At 47.3% G+C, this 20,930-nt stretch overlaps 1 protein-coding gene across 12 annotated transcripts in view; it reads right to left on the bottom strand.

Annotated features, from left to right (window-relative positions):
* DGCR2 (DiGeorge syndrome critical region gene 2) overlaps positions 1 to 20,930 on the bottom strand; it is an 87,451-nt gene that overhangs the window by 5,867 nt on the left and 60,654 nt on the right. For 6 of the 12 annotated variants that reach the window (XM_056821427.1, XM_007490460.3, XM_016432518.2 and 3 more), the window contains 2 exons: positions 4,092 to 4,247; positions 113 to 349 (listed from right to left, as the gene is read on the bottom strand). In XM_056821427.1, the coding sequence (XP_056677405.1) occupies positions 113 to 349; positions 4,092 to 4,247 (393 nt within the window). The remainder of the gene's footprint in view (positions 1 to 112; positions 350 to 4,091; positions 4,248 to 20,930) is intronic. The other 6 variants (XM_056821423.1, XM_056821428.1, XM_016432519.2 and 3 more) reach the window with 1 other exon arrangement.

Here is a 20,930-nt window from a genome sequence, read left to right as displayed (position 1 = left end):
CTAAATTGCTTAAAGAACAATCACCCCAAGAGGTAAGAAAAAGAGCCCCTGGGAGAGGACCAAGAGGATGTCGACCCCCCCGTGCCCCACTCTGACCCCACAGCGTCAGCACCTGAGGGGGCGCAGAGGGCACTGCTGGGGTCAATGGAGGCTTCGTAGGGCGGCGGCGGGTCATCAGGATGCTGGATGTCCGGGTACTTGTAGGCTGTGTAGGGTGGAGGAGGGTCATGGAAGTGAAAGGCTCCACCTTCTCCATCGTCTGAGAGATGCAGTGGAGTAAGGCCAGTCCCGAAACCATCAGGGCCATAATCAAAGCCTGGGATCCTCCGACCAAGGTTAAAATGATGCACTGTTGGACAGACAGGGGAAAAAAATCAATAAGTGCCATCCTCCATCCTTCACTACCCATCCCATCCCAAAGGCTGCTATTGTTCCAGAGGGAGATGTGCCATGGAGAGGATAGAAAATGAGGAAAAGGAGCCAGAGTCAAAAACATTTATAACAGCTCTTTTCATGGTGGCAAAGAATTGGAAACTGAGCGCAGGATGCCCATGAATTGGGAAATGGCTGAATGAGTCATGATCTATTAATGTGGTGGGTTCCTATTATGCTATAAGAAGTGATAAAGGAAATGATGCAGAGAAACCTGGGAAGACTTGTATGAACTGATACAGAGGGAAGGGGGCAGAACCAAAAGAACAACCAATACAATAACAACAATATAGTAAAGACAAAGAAATCTGAAAGCCTCAGAGTTGATCAACACAAGGACCCACCACAATTCCAGGCATCTCCTGGTAAAAGATGCCACCTCCTTCTAGAGACACACATGATGGGCTCGGAAGGCAAAGGAAGGCCTGTTTTTGGTTTTGAACACGTTTGATGCAGGAATTTGAGAGGTTTTAAAAAAATTATTCTAAATTATATAACAGATTTTGCTTTTCTTACTTTCACCCTGAGGAAAAGGGGAAAGAAAGGGGAGAAAGAATTTGGACCTGAAAATGAATTTTTTAAAAAATGAATTGTAGAGTCCACCAGTCTTCTACAGATGATGATACTGAGGTCCCAAAAGGTAAAGAGAATCACCCAAGATCACCCAAGTAAAAGCAGCAAGGCTACTTTTTTAAGGATTTGAACCCAGATTCACTCCAGAGTCTGAGCAGCCCTTCCAATGAGCCCTGAAGTCTGCCTCCTCTTTCAATAACAAAGATTAGGAATGCAGGAGGAATGGGCTTTATCAGGTTCAGGAGGCAGCCATAGCCTGGGGGCTGAGGTGACCCATCAAGTCAGTCCTGCCCCCATGCCCTCAATTCTCAGTTATTTGAGTATATGAGTATCTCTGAGCCTGAGAAGGTCAGACCACCCCATTGCTCTCTGGCATCTTGGAGTCTCTGATCCAGGGCAAACCCCATGGAGACCATCATGCCTATCCCTCCTCAGGGGCAGTCTTGTTGTATCATCCTGGGGCTGAAGAGAAGGCCTTGGGGACTCCTTGCACTCCTCAAACATACCCCAAGAACCAGATCTGTTGCCCCCTGGACCAGCCAGGACAGGCCTATCTTCTCCCATCCTCTGCTTAAGGGGTCAACATAAAATCAACATCCAAGCTAGGGCCTAGGGCTCAGCTGTCCTAGTTGATGGCAGGGGTGAGTAAATCAAGCAGGCCATGACCACTAAGAGTGTGATGCCTGGCCTCTCCATTATGCCTCCCAAATGGGTCTCTCCCCACCAGTCCTCCTGGCCACCTGGACTGGCTCTGCATCAAAAACTAAAAGATTTGACACCCACCCCTTCCTGTTCAGGAAATGATAATCAAATAAATTGCCTATCCAGGACCTGGGGCACAGTGCCCCTTGCTATTAGAAAGTGTGTGGCATCTACTGTTCTGCGGTTAACAAATTTTCCCTGTGATTTGAAATTTGAATCAGATTCAGATGGCTGACAAAATGAAAATCTCCTTCCTTTTGGGGCCCCTTATTCTCATGAATCTCACCCTGCCCTTCCTTTAGCCAGGTCCCAAATTCCCGACTACATCTACCTTCCACTTGTGCATTCTGGAAGCCCAGATCTATTATTTTGTAAATAACATTTCACTGCTCTTTTGTTTATATATCACCTACATTTTCCACTGGATTCCTCCCCCCACCTCTGCCCAGAAAGTCATTCTTTATTAAAAAAAAAATCAGGAAAGCTCATCGATCAATCAGAAAGCATTCAGTGTTCCACTGCCATGCCTTCTCCTAGACACCAGGTCCCCTGGGTGAAGAAGCCAGGTAGCATCACCTCCTATCTCTTCTCTAGAACCAAAACTACTGTTTCTAAATTGGCGATCCTGCATCATTATGGACAGTGTGGCTCAGGGCACTGGGCTTCTCAGAGATTCTACATCTCATTGGAATCTCTGGGACCAAAGGTGGAAACAGCTGCTCCCCAATCCACTATTAGAAAACTATCCTTCATACTGAACATTCTTCCTCTCATGCTTCCGTCTCCTGGAAATCAGAAAGTTGAGAGTTGCCAGAAGCTCCCGCCCTGCTGGCTGCCTCCCTCCCTCTTCTCTGGCACTTCTCCCCCCTGCCCACCCTGGGCCCTCACTGCCCTTTCCAGGCTACCTGCTGCCAACATCCAACAGCAGCATCTCCTGCTTCGAAGTTCATTCTACTGTTCTGTCTCCATCCAGATGGGATTCTCTACTAGCTTCCTGGCAGGCTGCCCTCTGCCTTCCTTCTCAAGGAGGGCGGCATCTCCTCCCAGCTGGCCAGCCTCCACAGCACTTATCCTTGGGGACTTCGACATAGACCCCAATGTCTCCTCAGGTTAGCTCCCACCACCTTTCACAACAGTGCCCACGCATGTCTCTCCTACATGACCCAGATCAGGGCCTTCCTCTAGCTGACCACAACTTGCTGCCCTTCTATCTCTCTCACCATGCCTCCAACTTCCCTCTTTCTGTTGCCAATGCCACCAACTGTCCTCTTGCGGCTCCATGTTCTCAATCACAGAGTCTTCCCCAATCCTCACTCTCACCTCCTACATCCAACCAGTTCCCAAATCTTGTTAAAGCTCTTCCATGACACGTCTCTCCACTTCTCCCCACCCCCACAGAGGTTTCCCTTATTCGGCCATTCGACCCTCCTGCCTGGCTCTCCTTTCTAGCCCACCATCAACACCAGCGATTCTCCTCCAACTCAGGTTGAACCAAGGCCCTGCCCTTCTCAGGAAGCTGTAAGGGCTCTCCACTGCTTCTAGGGTATGACGCCAACTCCCCTTCTTGGTATTTACCTTTCTATTCTTGGCACTTCCCTTCACTCCTCCTTCTAGCCAGGGCCAAGAGGTCTCAGTTGCCTTCTCACACTGTGGCCTCCTCCTCCTCCACTATGAACAAGGCCCAGGCCAGAAGTGCTGCAACACGGCTCTGTAGCTGTGGCCACTGGGCCCTGGAGTGGGTATCTCCTCCTTGAGCTTTTCGCCTCCCACTAGACTGGAAGCTCCTCAAAGCCAGGGGCTGTCTGGTCTCCCTTCTTTTCTTTTACATTTGTATCCCCAGCACTTGGCACAGGGCCTGAACACTTGATATAAACCTGAACTTACTGATGTAAGACCCTTCCCAGGCTGGCTCCGGTTTCTCAAAAAGAATTTCATCCTGCTCCCCCACCTTGCTCCAGGCCACAAGCCTGGGACAGGGCCCTTCCCTGACACCCCATTGTGTTTCCATGTCCTTGTGCAGACGGCCTCCAATGGCCCTCCCTCTCCTGATTGCCCTCCACCTCTTGCCATCCCTGCACCCTTCCAAGGCACAACTTCATCCTGGAGGTCTTCCTTGACCCCCTATATTCCACCCCAAATAATCTTATATTTTCTCAGTCTGTATTTTGTATGAGCTGATCTGTGTAGGTGTTGTTTCCTTCTGGTAGAATGGAAGCTCCTTGAGGGCAAAGCCTTGTGCATTTTTCTTGGTATCCCCGGGGCCTAGCACAAGAGCCATTTCAGCAGTGTTTGTGGCGTTAAGACTGAATGAAATGCTCCTCAGAAGGAGGAGAGGCCTTGGCTGCTGGCTCATCCTCTCAGCCCCAGTATGCCAGGCTACTTACAGTTTGCCCCGATCAGTGACTCGATGCGCTCTCGGCGTCTCTGACGAAGCCGGTGGACCATGAAGAGCAGGAGAGACAGGATCAGGAAGGAGGATATGCAGCTAACAATCAGGCGCATCCCACTTGCCATGGAGTCGAACAAGCTGCTGCCATCTGCTGCCACACAGAACCAGAGTCAACCAGCACGGCCTAGGAGCTTGCCATGGGGATGTTAGCAGGGTCTGCCTCCTCCCATCCCCCTCTGTTACACACACACACACACACACACACACACACACACACACACACACCCCTCAGGTGGGCATCCATGATTTAAACACTGAAGACACTGCCACGTGTTGCTTTTGTCACACAAGTGGAGCCTCCAAACAGGAAGCGATGGGGAAGGCCCCAGGGTTCACTTTCCCTTCTGGCCCCTGTGGATGCCCGGCCCCGGGTTCCCTCAGGCCTAGTGTTGGGCTTACGAGGGGCTGCTCGACCGTCCTGTTTGCCGGTGGCGCTCACTCTTTACTGAGGCTTTGCCCAAACCGTCTGCCCTCCCAGAATGAGCTGGAGCTTCTCTTCAAGTCTCCTTTCTATTAGGGCGCCAGCAGCTCCCATTTCTAAAGGACTTCAAGGCTCATCAAGAGCTTCACTGAACTATCATGTTTAAGAAGACACCGAAGGGAGCCGAGAACAACAGAACCTCAGTGGGGGATGGGGAAGTGCTATCAGCTCTGGACAAAACTGCAGACCGAAAGGGGAGCTCCTGCTAATGACCAGCCAGACGACTCTCCTGAAAACCCAGCCCCCACGCCTGTTCCAGCGACCGAAGCCTGCCGGGTGCGCCTCTTGTCAGAAAGTGCATTATTAATGTGCCTTAAAAGCGATAGCTGGGCTCCGTCTGCGGGTTCTCCACCAAGACTCTGTTCAAAGCCATTCTAGACAAGGATGGAGCCGCTGTGGGACGCTCCAGCCCCGAGAGCCCCCGGCCCCACACGCCTCAGAAGCTCGGCCCTGCTTCCCACAACACCACTAACACCTCGTCTTCTAGTAAAGCCGCCTCAAAGGTGCTTCTCTGTTGCGAGAAGCCCACGTCCTGCTTGACTTCATTACTGCTGTGGAGAGAAGGTCCTCCAGAGAGAAAAACTCGAGAAGGAAGCCCAGGGACAGTGCCCACTCAGCATGCTCTGTCCTCCGGGGTGGTGCGGAATGTCCGGTCTTTGTGGCGGGGAAGTCAAGGCTGGCAGACCCAATGGGTGTGGGAGTACCGAGCTCCAACAGCGCCAAAGGCCACCACGTGCCTGTACCGATATGGTTAGCTCCCCCCAAAGGCAAACCAAAACAGAGCAGGCCGAGCTTCCGTGACGGTTCGTATTAGAATCGGGCTGCTGCGTTCCCAGCCTGGGTGACGGGGAGATCCAGTCTTGAGCCCTTTTACCATTTCTCTTCTCCCAGCCCCAGGCCTGATGTGGCAAACGTGGCTGGTAGGGGCCACCACCTAACCTAGCACGAGTACACTCTAGACCGGCACTCCAGGGACTTTGCCACCATGATTATGCCACGTAAAGCAGGGCTGTGAGTCCTACGAAGTTAAACAGCCGAAACGGCATTGATTTACAAGAAGTGACATCTGTGCTGTTGGACGAAAAATACAGAAAGCTGGAATGAGACCAATTCTAGAGCGTTAAGGCTCCAAAAGCCATGAAGAGCCATGTGGTGACTTGCTAACTTTCTAGAATCCACATTCCCCATGTAGATGGATGCCCATTCATCTTCTGAACGCTGACTCCTTTCTCATTACTTCCTTCTTAAGACCTGCAATAATAGGTGGTTCCTCCCTCATTCTTCCTTTACCTCGCTGGATGAATTCACCTGGAAATGGCAAATTCTTTAGCCAGTCCCACCTCAGCCAACAGCCAGCCCCAAACAATGCAGGTGAAAAGCTGGAGATCAGAACTTGGCAATCCGTGGTTGCCTTATCCATGAGGTAGAGCCGTCTGGACCACCACCCCAGAAAAATCCGCAGATGGTAGCAGATCGACCGTGGGGGACCAAGGGGTTCAATCCCCCCAAGCCCCTCACCCTCTATCCTGTAAGGTCACAAAGAGGACACAGTTGCAGAGAAGAGAACAACATAACCTTGATAAAGGTATGGAGGGCAGGAAGAAATTCCCTCCCTGGCTCCAGATGCCAGGCTCTAGCCAAAATTGTTTTTGTTGACCGCTTGATTCCAATAATGAGCTAGCTTGGTAGAAGAGATAAACTAGGGACTGCCTCTGGCTCAGAGAACAAGCAGAAGCTTGAAGCAGAAGCCTGAAGCCTGTTGGAGGAGAGCATGATGGAATGAAGATGCTGGAAGCCTGCTGATGCTGTGTGGTCTTTTTACCCTTTCGTGTTACGCTGCCCCCGTCCTTGAACAGGACCCCAGACAAGCCCGTTATGATGGAAAATCGTCCACGTCAGGGAGGATGCAGGCAGACAGGAATGCTGATACGTTCCTGGTAGAGCCACAAATTGCAATATTTGTGGAAAACAATTTGGAGTTAGGCAAGAAAGTTCCTCGTGTGGTGAGACTCTGACCTTGTGATCCCCCCGTGGGGTATATCTCAAAGTCACTAGTAGAAAGCACAGTCCCATTTACATCAGGAAACAAATGATATTGTCGATCAATCAAATTAACACATTTCTATTGGGCTCCTACTATGTGCCAGACGCTTCATTAAGTGATGGGAAAATATAGACAAAAGTGAAACCATCCTCTGACCTCAAGGAGCTTACAATCTAGCAAGGAGACCACATTTTACACACACAGTCATCAAACACTGGCTGTCCGAATTATGGAATATGAATATAATAAAATGATGTTTGCACCCCAAAAATGAAGGAATGAAAAGACGTATTTCTAAAGAATGCAGATGAAGTCAGAGAAGCCCAGGATGGTTTAAGGACACCCAAGAACGACATGTACCCTGATGACAATGACACAAATGAAAGTAGTGCTACTCCAAGAGAACAGAGTTTTGAGAGAACACACAGGCTGCCATCCATTCCTGAGACTGACTTTAGAATATTCCTTCTCCTTTCTGTTATGGAATGACGCTCCTCTGCTTTGTTCCCTGAAGAGAAAGGACCAGAGGTCTGAGGGGATTGGGAAGAGATGCTAAAGACAAAATGGGTTCATTTAAAGAAAGCGTTGGGGGCAGGGACAGTGAGGTAGCACAATGGGTAGAGTGAGGCTTAGAGATAAGAGATCCTGGGTTTAAATTTAACCTCACTTCCTAGCTGTGTGACCCTGGACAAGTTACTAAACCCCCATGGACTAGCCTTTTACTCTCTTCTCCTTGGAAACCATACTTAGTATCCATTCCAAGACAAAGGTAGGGGTTTTGAAAAGAAAGAGAAAGAAAGTAGGGTTGGATGGAACTAAAGAATTCAGGGTTGGACTTGTACACAGGTGGAAGGTTTATAACATGACCTGAAAGACAATTAGCCCCCCTTCTTTTTATTTATTTGGTTTTTTCCACTGTTACATGATTCATGATTTTTCCCATCCTCTTCCCACCCCCCTCCCAGAGCTGACAAGCAGTTCCACTGGATTATACAGATATCGTTGTTCAAAAGCTATTTCCATGCTATTCATATTTGTAGTAGAGCAATCTTTTAACATCAAAACCCCAATCCTATCCCTATTGATCTATAGGTTTTTCTTCTGGGTTTCCACTCCCACAGTTCTTTCTCTGGATGTGGAGAGCTTCTTTCTCATAAGTCCCTCAGAAATGTCCTGGCTCATTGCATTGCTGCTAGTAGAGAAGTCAATTACATTAGATTGTGCCACAGTGTATCCATCTCTGTGTACAATGTTCTCCTGGTTCTGTTCCTTTCACTCTGCATCACTTCCTGGAGGTCGTTCCAGTCTCCATGGAATTCCTCCGCTTTATTATTCCTTTTTGCACAATAATATTCCATCACCAACATATACCACAATTTGTTCAGCCATTCCCCAATCGATGGGCATCCCCTCGTTTTCCAGTTTTTGGCCACCACAAAGAGTACAGCTAGGAATATTCTTGTACAAGTCTTTTTCCTTATTATCTCTTTGGTAGGCCCCCTTCTTTGGGAAGAAAGCAAGATGTACACCAAAAAGTAGAAAGGTTTATTTATATTTAGATAGATGTATATATTGAATGTATATGCATGTGTGTATGTATCTTTGGGTATACAATACACATGCCTAATATGTAATAGGAACAATGGAAGGGAAGGTACTAGAGATGGAGGAGGAGGAAGAGAGGGAGACAAGAGTGGGAGGGAGAGAAGGAGAGGACACAGAGGAAAAAGGTCTTTCTTAAACTGAGCTGAAATCTGTTTTCTCAAAATTCCTAAGCCACCAAGCCTAGCTCTACCCTCTGAGGCCAAGTAGAATAAGATAAATACTAATGCTGCACGACAGGTAGATAATTGCAGGTAATTCTATTACTTCCTTTCTGAATTCTGGGCCTCTCCCCACCACTATCGCCTCACCAACCCCATCTTCTCTGGCCTAGGTTAAATAGTTTGTCTTTTGTCTTTTTTTTAACCCTTGCCTTCCATCTTAGAATTAATACTAAGTATTGGTCCATGGCAGAAGAGTGGTAAGGGCTAGGTGGCTGGGGTTAAATGACTTGCCCAGGGTCACACAGCTGGGAAGTGTCTGAGGACAGATTTGAAGCCAGGCCATCCTAATTTTGGGTCTGGAGTTCTAGCCCCTCGCTGTCCCTCCCTATTAATTTCAACAGTTTTCAGAGGACTCCTCTCATCTTCATCCTAACTGGGGACTTTGGTCCATTATCCAGGGTCTGCCATGGGATTGCACACACAATGTGGGGCCCAAACCAGCTGCAGAGAAGCCTGCCACTGGGACAAGGCAAGTTTCTGACTAATGTTTCAACATCATTTGCATTACAAGATGCTCACCAACACAGAAAAGAAGCAAAGCCTGCGTGGGAGCAATACAAGCTGTCCTCAAATATTTGAAAAGGGCTGACTTATGGAAAAGTAGACCTGGGGGATGGGGAGGAGAGCTCAGGAGAGCCGGATTCAGGGGGTGTAAGGAAAAGCTCCTAAGTCTGAGTCACAGGACTGGCAAGATGGCAAATGAATTGCTTTCTGCGAACTTCAACCTAAAAGAAAGAAATGATTCACCAGATGTCGAATAATTACAGTTAGCAGAGGAAAAGGCAAAACTGCACTCCCACCCACAAGGTAAAAATCTTATGAATTACAAGAGAATGCTAATAGAGATCTTAGTCAGTGCCCTTCCCGACCCCAGTCTCCATACACCACAGGCAAGAAGCCCCCAAGAGTGGCAAGTAAATACTGATTCCATCCAGAGGAGGAAAGGGGCAGGGCAGGCTTGAAGGGACTGGAAACGCAACTGAGGCCAGTCCAGTTCTAATCCCATTAAGCCCAGGTTATTCTGGCTGAGAACCCAGGCCCGGAACTCCTGGGGAAGGAGGCCAAAGAAGCCTCACAGTCTAGCCTCAGGGTCTGTTCACCAATAAAGGTGGACGACCTGGAAAGTGAATGATGGGAAAGTTAAAAAAAAAAAGGCCAAAACACCAAAGACATCAAGAGAAAAAATCTCCACTAAAAAGCCAGGAAACAGACAGACGATGAAAGCTATCCCAAAATGGAAGGGCTTGCCTTAGGAGGTGAGGGGTTCCTCCTCGCAAAGGTTCTTCAAGTAAAGGGAAATACTTTGGCAATCTTAAAGTGCTGTAGAAATGTGAAAGAATAGTGGGAGTCAATATCGTTGGAGACGTTATGATTCCTGGACATGTACGGTACACACAGGCTCTACTATATAACCAATGAGGCACTCTGCTGGAGAACAGGACAGTAAAAGATGTCAGCAAGGGATTGTCCAATAAGGCAGAGAAGGTGGGGCTGGTCACCTAGAGAGAAAGAAGGAAGGCATCCCACAGGTGGCCTCCTGATGTCCAGAGAAAGGAAGGAAGGTCTCTAGGACTGAGGGCATGGACCCACATGGCAAACTTACGAGAGGGCATGACGAGAGCAGCACAGCATGAACAGGCTGTCATCTGCATCCCTGGAGGACATTCCAGAATCAAAGAAATCCCAGGTCTACTTGACAGTGTTTTTAGACTTACAGTTACAGTATCAAAACTGAGGCAGGTTATTAGAATGAGGAGGGACCTTACTTAACTATCATTAAAAGAGATCAATGGGCTGATAGACGGATGAATAGAACAGATGCACAGTCACAGACAGATACGTAGATAGATGGACAGACTTCAGACATACACAAAGAAAGGACTAACATCTTGGGTGTTTATGAAGGCAGGGCTAAGAATCACATAATGATGGAGTCATTCTGGGATCTGGAGGAGAGAGCTCAGAGCCATCCATATTTCATAATAAAAGCACTATTTCCACTATTCTTGATTTCTACAGCTATGTTCTGGTGTGATCTCCCATTAGATTAGATGTTCTTTGGGGTAGGAATGTCTACATGAGGGTAGGTAGTCTACAACACTCCCCAATCAAGTCAGGTCAACAAATATTTATCAAGCACCTACTATGTGCCAGGTTACTGTAGTAATCACTGGGAGTACAAAGAAAGACAAGCGAGCTCTCAAGAACTGCCCTCGAGAAGTTCACATTCTAATGGGGAAACAACATGTAAATAACTGTAGACAAAGACCCATAATCTTCAACTTCCGAGGGGGCAATGCTCCTAAAAACGATGCAAAAGTCAAAAACAGAAATGTGAATACATTGAACCTATAGGAAATAGGGGGTTAGGTTCTTGCAACCACCAAAAGCTGAAATTGCCAAAAATATACTTTCCTACATACAATTCTTGATAACAAAACATTGTGATTATGTGCCCTTTTCTAACCATGAAATAACCCATAAAATGCAGTACACAAAATAAAACTGATAACATGCAAAACATGTTTTCTTGCTAAAAATTCTCTAGAATTCTGTGACCTTTTGTGCTAATATCTCAATAAAGAATAATTAATTTCGGACAATATTTACTTTTCATAACACATGAAACCTACAGTACCATAATGTACAGCAAATAAAATTCTTAACACTAAAACATTTTTTAACCCAAATCTTATCTTCCACTATGTCAGCTGGTGGTGTGACGGCACTGTACAATATACTACACTACTGTAAACCTCTCCATCTTGGCCACTCTCTGAAAACCAAGGAAGTCATTGCTGAGACTTTAGTTGCTACTGTTTGAAGACAAAGATGGTGACGCCTCGACATTACCTCTGACACTGTCTTTTGTAGCTATGCCAATTCCTGCATAAACTTGCACACACATTGTCTCTCATTTTTTTCTCTACCGCACCAGTCGAGAATGCTCTTGGTTGCCAATGTAAAAGTGAAAATGAGGTTACTACTAAGATCACATAAATGCTTGAAGTTGCAAATTCAACATGTGCTAAGGATTGACTGTGTGTGTGTGTGTGTGTGTGTGTGTGTGTGTGTGTGTGTGCCATGCACAAGATCAGCATGACATAGATGGGCTAGATCTACACGACCAGAGGGAACACCAGAATCAAGGAAAGCACAGGTCTATTTGACCAATCTCTATCCATTTATCTTCCTACTTTTTATGCCGAGTAAATTAGAGAGAATCAACAGAAGGGGAGGCCCTAGCATTGGAGGAACTAACAATGGCTTCTTGTCAAAAAGTGAAATTGAAGGGGCAGCTGGGTAGCTCAGTGGATGGAGAGCCAGGCCTAAAGACAAGAGGTCCTGGGTTCAAATCTGGCCTCAGACATTTCCTAGCTGTGTGGCCCTGGGCAAGTCATTTAACCTGATGGCCCAGCCCTTACCACTCTTCTGTCTTGGAACCAATACACAGTATTGATTATAAGGGTTTGAAAAAAAAAAGTGAAATTGGAAGCCAGGGAATCCAGAAAGTGAAGTTGGGAAGGGAAAAGAGCAGTCTAGGCAAGGGGCACAGTCAGAGAAAATGTCCAGCATGTGGAAATGGGGGAACAGGAAAGAGGTCTGCGATCCTGGATGCCAGAGTACCTAGGGACAAGTAAGGGACAAGATGACTAGAAAGGGGGAAGGCCGGAGAACCCAGCAGAGAACTTCATAGTTGATCCAGGTGGGCAGAGGGAGCCACTGAAACGTGCTGAATAAGGGGAGGACACGCTCAAACCTAGCTTTAAGAAGCTCGCTTTGGCAGCTGCATGGAAGAGGGACTGGAATGAAGAGAGACTTGAGTCCAGGGCTGAAGCAATGATGGAGTGTCTTCTTGTGTGAGGACGGTCAGGAGGCCGGTGTCACGAGATCACAGAGCACACAGAGGAGGGGGCAGGCAGGGGGACTTGAAAGGTACAAGAAGATGGGAAAGTTAGGAGGGGGCAGACTATAAAGGGCCTAAAAAGCCCGACGGAGGGTCTCTTACAGAGCCTCTGGAGTTTCTTGAATAGAGAAGTGTCATGGTAAGATGAAAACTTGTTCACTTTGACAGCTGAGAGGATGAGGAACCAAGTAGACAGACCAGAAGCAAGGAGGCCAACCAGAAGGCCGTTATTCAGCCAAGCACCCTGCCTTGTCTCCTGGGGCCTTTCCCCCAGGAGGGGGGATGAGGCTGGCTGCCAGGCCCCCTCCTATTTTCCAACCACATGATGAGAAAGCTCCTTAAAATAGGCCTTTTTGTGGTTCGCAGGAGCTTGGGAAGGGAACATGTGCAAAGGTTACATTTCCCATCAATTAGCTGCCTTTCTTTGACGGCATTCCAAATACGGGGAACAATTCGTTCCTGCCAATGGGTGGAAACACAGTCCCTGGGGAGTAGACGGGCTCCTGGAGGGTCATTGGCTTAGCGGCTCAGAAGTCTGGGTAGTCTCAAAAAAGCTGCACATTAGAGTTAACTAATTAACTATTAATGACTTCTCTAAAAACCATCACTGCCATAATGGGAAACATTTACACAGCACATTAAGGCGGGCAAAGTGGATTACATGGGCCAGTCCATTTGAGCCTCACAATAACTTGGAGGGGTGGGTGCTATTATTATTATCCCCATCTTGCAGAGAAAGGCTAAACGACTTGCCTGGGGTTAAACAGCGAGTGAGTGCCTAAGGGAGGACCTGAACTCGGGTCTTCCTGCCTCCAGAGCCAAGGCTCTACCCACGGTGCCCCCTCACCACAAGAATTCCGTAGAAACAGCCGTAAGGCACACTTATTTTAACCCAGAATGCTAGTGAAGAAGCCACTTGGGCCCCAGGCTGGCTCTGATGTGGATGTGACAGGAAGACTAGCTATTCGAGTTCAGCCCCTGCTACCGCGGGCCCTGGGCCTCTAGCTGAAGGTGATAACCCCGGGCCCTGCCCTTCCAGGCCGGGTGGTATGTTCTTCAAAGAGATCTGAACCCTTTGCTCTGGTCAGACTAGAAGGCCCAAATAGTGGGCCTCTGGGTGCTGGCATCAACCACAAGAGGCGAGGGAGAATGAGGCCAAGGGCAAAGGAATGGTGTGCAGGAAGCATTTCCTGAGCGCGTACTATGTACCAGCACTGGGCTAGGCACTGCGAGGTCTGATCCACGGGCGGGAAGAAGTCTGAGGCCAGAGGGATGGGGAGGACGGGAGGACTTCAGCAGAGGAAGATCTCTGGAGGAAGGGAGTGGAGGGCCTATGTGGGGGCAGGGGAGCCTGGGGAACTGGGGGCGAATATCGTGATCAAAGACATGGAAAGCGGTAACATTTAGGGAAGCAGAGCTGGCTAAGACAGGCCGTTGGCCTTTACATAAGATGTGGCGTCACCTTCAACCCTTGCCTGGCCTGGCCTTGTTCTAGGCCTCCAGCTGCCCCTTCCTGCGGATGCTCTAGTGCCCCTGCCAGAGGGGGGAGAGGCCAGGGCGGCAGCCTCTGAGGCCTCCTCTGCATGCCCTCCTGCCCGAAAGGATTAAGAGGGAGGTGGCTGGCCAGAATGAGGCCTGACCAGTTCCAACATTGCTCATCAGCAGCTCATACCTCATGCCCTTCCAAATGAAGGGATGGTTCGGGGTGGGAGGATGAGGAGGGCTGAGCAAAAGGAGAAAGGCCAGTTTTGTCAGCGCGCTCTTGGTCCATAACTAACCCCCATCATCCTAACAGCCTCGAGGTTGGCAAAGGGCTTTACAAATACTGCCTCGCTGGCTCCTCCCAATAACCTTGGGAGTTGGTGCAATGATTATCCCATTTTATAGCTGAGGAAACTGAGGCTGTCCCAAGTGAGGTGCCTGGCCCAGACTGCACAGGGAATAAAGGGACACCGGCAGGATTTGAACTCTGGCTGACCAGCTCCAATGACACTTAGATGCCGGAGGAGCTTTCTTCTGGCTTCTTTCGTTTCTAAACTGACTTGGGACAGGGAAAGAGCCCCGGATGCCCTACGCTGCCTGCCTGTCTGTCTCGATGTCCTCCTCTATAAAAAGACCTGCTCTGGATGGCGTCTAAGGTTCCTCCTCACTCATGGTCCTATGAACTCCAAAACCCAGCCTCCTTTGGAATCCCCAACACAGACTGGCCTTCCTCTGGCTAATTTAGTGCCCGAGGGGCTTGTCTCCACTTTCCCCTCGAGCACGGCCCATCTCCACCCCTCAAACGGCTGTGGCTGCCTTTTAAAGAGCCGAGTGTAAATGGTGCCGTCTCTCCCCCTCCAGAAACAGAAAGAACCAACTGAGCAAAGGGCTACTCTTCAGTCCCTTCATGGCAGACCCTTTGCAGCCAGCAGGCGGCCACAATCTAAGCAGTCAGGAGAGAGGAAGCCAAAGAATAGTAGAACTGCGATGAAGTCAAGAACACCAAGGGGCTCCCATGCTGGGAACTGCCCCCTCCCCTAAGGGGCCAAGCAGCAGGGCCTCTGGGGACCCTCCCCTTCTGTGCGATGGGGGCGGCCAGCTGCTCGCCAAAGGCTGTCTGAAAGCTCGGCCACCAGCCTGGGAAACGCTGCTGTCTTCAGCCCCTATCGATCTGTGGGTTGGAATCCCTCCAAGCATTACTTCAGAAGAAGCTCTTCCCCACGGCCGGGGGCGCCAATTAAGCTCCTGAAGCAAAGGGTCCTTGTGGCCGCCGGTTTCCCTGGGACCAGTGTAGACCAAGCATCCTGCTCAGCCCCCAGGACTAAAGCAGCCCCGGCGGCTGCTGCTTCCCAGGATACACTCCCAGGTGCACCCTCTTGGGAGCCGGACCATGTCCTCTCGTGGGGCTGCATGCTGCTCCGGAAGAGCCACCCGAGTTCTGAGTTCTGCACCAGGGTCCTGGCGCAGGTCTTTACTACCTGCAGAACTGGAGGTGAGGCGGGGAACCTCTCAAGGAAAACAGGAGCCTGGGATGGATGGCCTCGAGGAGCAGGCAGAGACGCGGGGCAGGGCAGAAGAGGCAGGCCCGTTTGCCTGGGCACCGGGCACAGGTCCCCTGCTAATACCTACCAGTGAATGTAAAAAGACTCCTCCAGCGAGCCTGGCAGCCATCTCTGGGGCTCCTTTAGTGGTATGGTGTGCACAGTGACGGGCAGCACCAAGGACAGCACCAAGGCCCACACAGGAGGGCTCAGCCACAGGTGCCAAAGGAGGAAAGGATAGGAGTCAGGCAAGCTGGCCCCATCTGCTCAGGGTGGGGAGGAGACAAGTGCTTCCTTTCACTGCCCCTGGAAACACTCAGGCCTTAGTATGTGGTAAAGCTAGGTGAGGCCGCAAGAGCACAGTTGGGTAAAGCAGTTACATGTGAAATCAGGAAGGCCTGAGTTCAAATCCTGCTTCAAGCCCTTAGCAACTAGCCTAACTTCCTCCAAGTTTCTTTCTCTGCAAAATGGGGGAAAAAAACATCACCCACCTCACAAGGCTGCTGTGAGTCTCAAATAAGGTACTACATGTGCCACAGAAACTGCCTCATCACTAGAACGTCCCAAGATGGGCTGAGAGATGAGGAAGGCAGCAGCCACCGTCAGCTTCACACACCTTCTTGTCTCCCTCCTTTATGGGGCTGGGGGAGAATGGCACTCCACCCTAGAACTAGACCTTCCTGCCATCCGTGAACTCCTCTGCTCCTTGGGAATATCCTCCCTTCAGTCTGGTACGGTTATGCCGGTCAAAACTGAACTGTACAAACATACAATCATACAGTCTGAGAGTTGGAAGGAACCACTGACACCACCTAGTGAAAGATCTTGGAATGATGTACAGCACCCGAGAGGTCATCCTACCTTTGCCTGAAGGCCTCCAGTGAAGGAGCAGCTGACTGGGGCAGCTAAATAGCAGAGAGCATTAGACTTGGGACTCGGTGCAAATCCTATTTAGACACAGCTCACGTTGTGACCAGCCATGGATTCTAGACCCTCCTCACCCTTCAGGGAAACCAGCTCCCCTAAAATTTCTACCAAGGGCTCCTAGCTCTACCCTCTGGGGCCATGCCGAGCAGACCTAAGGCCTCTTTTTCCTGACATTTTTTCCAATTCGAGGAGACAATGGTCACATCATGCGTCAGTCTTCTTTCTGCCTGTGCTTAAGAGGAGAGTGTATATCCTTGAACATGCATTAACCAAAGGGAACAACTGAATGAAGCACACAATCTTAGCCATCTAAATCCTCAAGAAATAAAAAATCCAAAGTGCAAACATGAGATCCAAAATTTTAAAAATAGCTTCTTGAAAACAATACCAACAAAACTGATAAATCATTAACTTATTTGATTTTTTAAAAAGAAATATCAAGCAAAATAAAAAAATCAAAGGGAGAAATTCACAATAAATAAATAAAAGATGTAAAAACAGACTCAAATCCAGGACTTCAATCCCCAGAATGCCCTCTAATCTCACTGAATTCTCACCTGGGCTGAGATCGAGAAGGGGTATTTAACCTGATTGGAAAGGCTTTGGGGGCTTTCTTGTTTCCGCTTGCAAGCAGACGCGGCTCTCTTCATAATGTAAGTGAGGTTGTGTCTAGGCCTCTCTCTGGCCTAGACACGTGCTTTTCTTACTTGTATATTCTTAGATTCTCAATCTTAAATAAACCTCTAAAAAAATAATACTCCTTGCAGAGAGAAACTAATTTCTACCTGCCTCAGTCTCCCCTAGATTTTAATCTTTACAAAGAGAACAAAGAAGTTTCACAAAAACTATGATGCCAATGGGGAAAGCTGGGTGAGAGCCAGGCCTAGAGATGGGAGGTCCTGGGTTCAAATCTGGCCTCAGACACTTCCCAGCTGTGTGACTCTGGGCAAGTCACTTGACCCCCATTGCCTAGCCCTTACCACTCTTCTGCCTTGGAACCATTACACAGTATTGATTCCAAGATGGAAAGTAAGGGTTTCTAAAAAAAAAACAACAACACTATGATGCCAGCTTACATGGCAATAAAACTGAAAACTTAAAACAACTGTTTACAAAACAGGAATATCCCAATGTCCCATATATCAGAAAGCAAGTGAAATAAGCCATAAATGGACTCTCAGGGAAAAAATGTCCAGGAGATTTGCAAGTGAATTAAAGCAAGCATTAAAGAACAATCTCTTAATATGTTACATAAACTATCTTTAAGATATATAAAGAAAGAACTCTTTTAAGCCCTAGGAAGCATCTCTAGATAATCTTAATTCCTCTAAATGATCAGAGGACATTCTAGTCCAATGTCACCAATGGAAACTGAGGTTAAAAAAAAGATGAACAAAAATGACCCATCAATAATAGATGCAGAAAACATCATAGGTAAGACACAGTTCTCATTTGCTTTAACTTAAAGAACAGGAATATGAGAGCCTTTCATTTATTTGATTTTTTTAAGCATTTAACTAAAACTGAAAGTTTGCATGATCTGTAAAGGAGAAATATTGGAAGCTTACCCAATAAGATCAAGAATGAAGTGAGGAAGTCCACTGTCACTGTTACTGCTTGACATAGTACTAGAAATATATTGATGAGAAAATGGAATTAAAGACATAAGCAATGAGGGAAAGTGGCTAACCTACTTCTATTTGCATATGAAATGATGGTTTACTCAGAAAACCCTAGCGAATCAGCCAACAATCAGATCAAAATTATTTCAGCAAAGGAATAGGATACAAAATAGATTCTTTCCCCCAACCACAAATCACCAGCAGTTCTATATTATACTTACAAATACCAGGAAGAAGAGAAAAAAGATGAAAATAAATTTTAAACCAAATGAATTCAATACCAAGTTGCAAACAAACCATTCTCAGTGATTAGCAAACAACTGGACAAGCTGGGTGTATAAATGGAATGCTTATTGTACCATCAGGAATGGTAAATATGAATTCAAAGCAAAGGGAAAGTCTGTAAAAAATGATACCGAGTGAACCAAGCAGAACCAAAAGAAAAATGGTAACACATACACAAACTTCAATAAATGAAAGGTTTTATTTTTAATCTTATTTTTCTTACTATCACTTATTCTTCCATCACCTTCATTTCTGAATATTTTCTTCTCTCCCTGACATTCCTTATAACAAAGACTATTTAAAAGATAAGAAAAAAAGGAAGTTGACCAAAACCAATGAATACACATCAATATGTCCGACAGTGTGTATTGTATTTCATAATCATGCCGCCTCACCTCTTTACTTTCTCAACTCCTAGGTGGGGTCAGGCTTGGTCATTATAAATTGGCCAACATTCAGTTTCATTTTTTTCCTTTCTTTCCATCGAGTCCTCGTGTTTACTTTCTGGTTCTGTAGAGGTGACTGTGCAATAGTTCACATAAATCTTTCCAAGCTTCTTTGAAATCTCCACATTAGCTTTTATAGCCAGTAATATTCCATTCCATTCACATACCAGGACTTGTCTGGCCATTTTCCCAAGGGATGGGCATCGAATTTGTTTATAATTCTTTGCCACCACCAAAAGCATTATTATGAATATCTTTCTGTCTTTACAGTCTTGGGGGTACATGACTAACAGTGGTACCTCCAGGTCAAAAGGAACAAATGTTTTAATCACTTTTAAAAATCCTATTTCCAAATTGTTTTCCAGAACATTTGGGAAAATTCACAGTGTGCCTGGCTTTCCTCAGCTTCTTCAGTATTGACTATTCCTATCCTCTCTCCCCTTGTCACTCACTCAGGAGTGAGATGATACACCAGCCTTGTATTCCTTTGCATCACTCTGGTTCTTTGGGATTTGGAACATCCTTTCATATGGTGATTAACTGCTGGAAATTCTTTTGAGACTGACCCATCCAATGGGAATGGTCCTTGGTTTCACAGAACCGTACCCTATCTCTAATTATCTTGGACAGATATTTAAAGACTTTATCACAGGAGACACCTTCTTATCTCATCCTAGCTGTACCAATTTTCCCTGTGCAAAAGCTGACTTTTCTTTTGAACTGTCTCTAGCCCTTGTTATAACTATGACAGAGGCCTCATCTCATGCATGTCTAATTTTTTTAATAGTGTGACCTTTTAAATTCAGGTGTTGGCCTTTTCTCAATTCTCTTCCACTCTGACGTTTCTAAAGCTTCTGACACTGCTGATCTTCTAATTCCCCTGAATACTTTTTCCTCCCCTCTCTAGGGTTTGGTGACACTGCTCTACCCTGGTCCGCTGCCAGGCTCCTTCTCGTTCTTTGCCCTCTAGCCACAGGTGTCCCTGGGACTCTATCCTGGACTCTTTTCTCCCTTTACTTGGTGACCTCATCCCTTGCTTCTCATCTCTATTCAGATGCCCAGAAGCCCCCTGTCCAGCCCCAACCTCTCCCCTGACCTCCAATCTTCAATCTCCAAATGCCTAACAAAAATATAACTGGGTGTCCAGTGGTCAACTTAAATTCACCATGTTCAAACAGAGCTTATTATCTTTCCTCCAGATCATCCCCATCCTACCTTCCCCATCTCCCCAGGCTCACAGCCTCCTCGTTATCTCTGACTCCTCCTACCCGAGTTGCTGCCAAGATTTGACCACTTCACCTCAGTAGCATCTCCCCAATATACTCCCCTCTCTCCTTTGACACTGTCCCGTCCCTAGTACAGCTCTTTATCCCCTTGCATCTAGACTACTGCAAAAGCTGCTGGAGGTCTGCTGCCTCAGCTCTCTCCCCACTCCAGTCCATCCTCCATTCAGTCACCAAAGGAATGTTCCTGAAGCACAGGTCGCACCGTATCACCCCTACTTCATAAACTCTAGTGGCTCCTTATGGCCTCCAAGATCAGAGACAAACCCTCTGGTCCGTCTTCAAAACTCTTCATGCCCTGCCCCTTCCCACCTTCCCCCCCACCCTTGCTCCCTTGCATGAATTTTCCAATTCAGGTACATGGGCCAACTGTTCTTTCTACAGAATGCTCCATCTCCTGACTCCTTTTCTTTGCATTGCATGTTCTGAAATAGCAGCTAGATGGTACAGTGGATAGAGATACTGGAGTTGGGGTTAGGAAAACCAGAGTTCTAATCCTGCCTCAGGCATTTCACTCCCCCCCCCCTCTCAGCCTCAGCTTCCTCATCACAGCATCACCTGTCTTCCAGGGATATCTGTATCTCTGCAATGCTTTTATCAAAATTCAGCTCAATTAAAGAATCCAAGGGAACCAATCAAAAAACAAATGAAATCACTAACAACTTCAGCAAAGTTGCAGGACAGAAAATAAACCCATATAAATCATCAATATTTCTCTACAAAGTCCAGTAGGAAGAGACAAAAGGAGAAATTCCACTGAAAATAACCACAAACAAAATAAAGTACTTGAGAGTCTACCTGCCAGGACAAACCTCAGCACTACACAAACACAATTACAAAATGCTTTTCCCACAAAGAATCAGATCAAAACAACGGCAGAAATACGAATTGCTCATGAGTAGGCTGAGCCAATATAAAAAAATGACAATC

Source organism: Monodelphis domestica, chromosome 3 (assembly GCF_027887165.1).
Source record: "Monodelphis domestica isolate mMonDom1 chromosome 3, mMonDom1.pri, whole genome shotgun sequence".
In the NCBI taxonomy this organism is placed as follows: domain Eukaryota; kingdom Metazoa; phylum Chordata; class Mammalia; order Didelphimorphia; family Didelphidae; genus Monodelphis; species Monodelphis domestica.
This window is presented reverse-complemented; position numbering and strand designations above follow the sequence as displayed.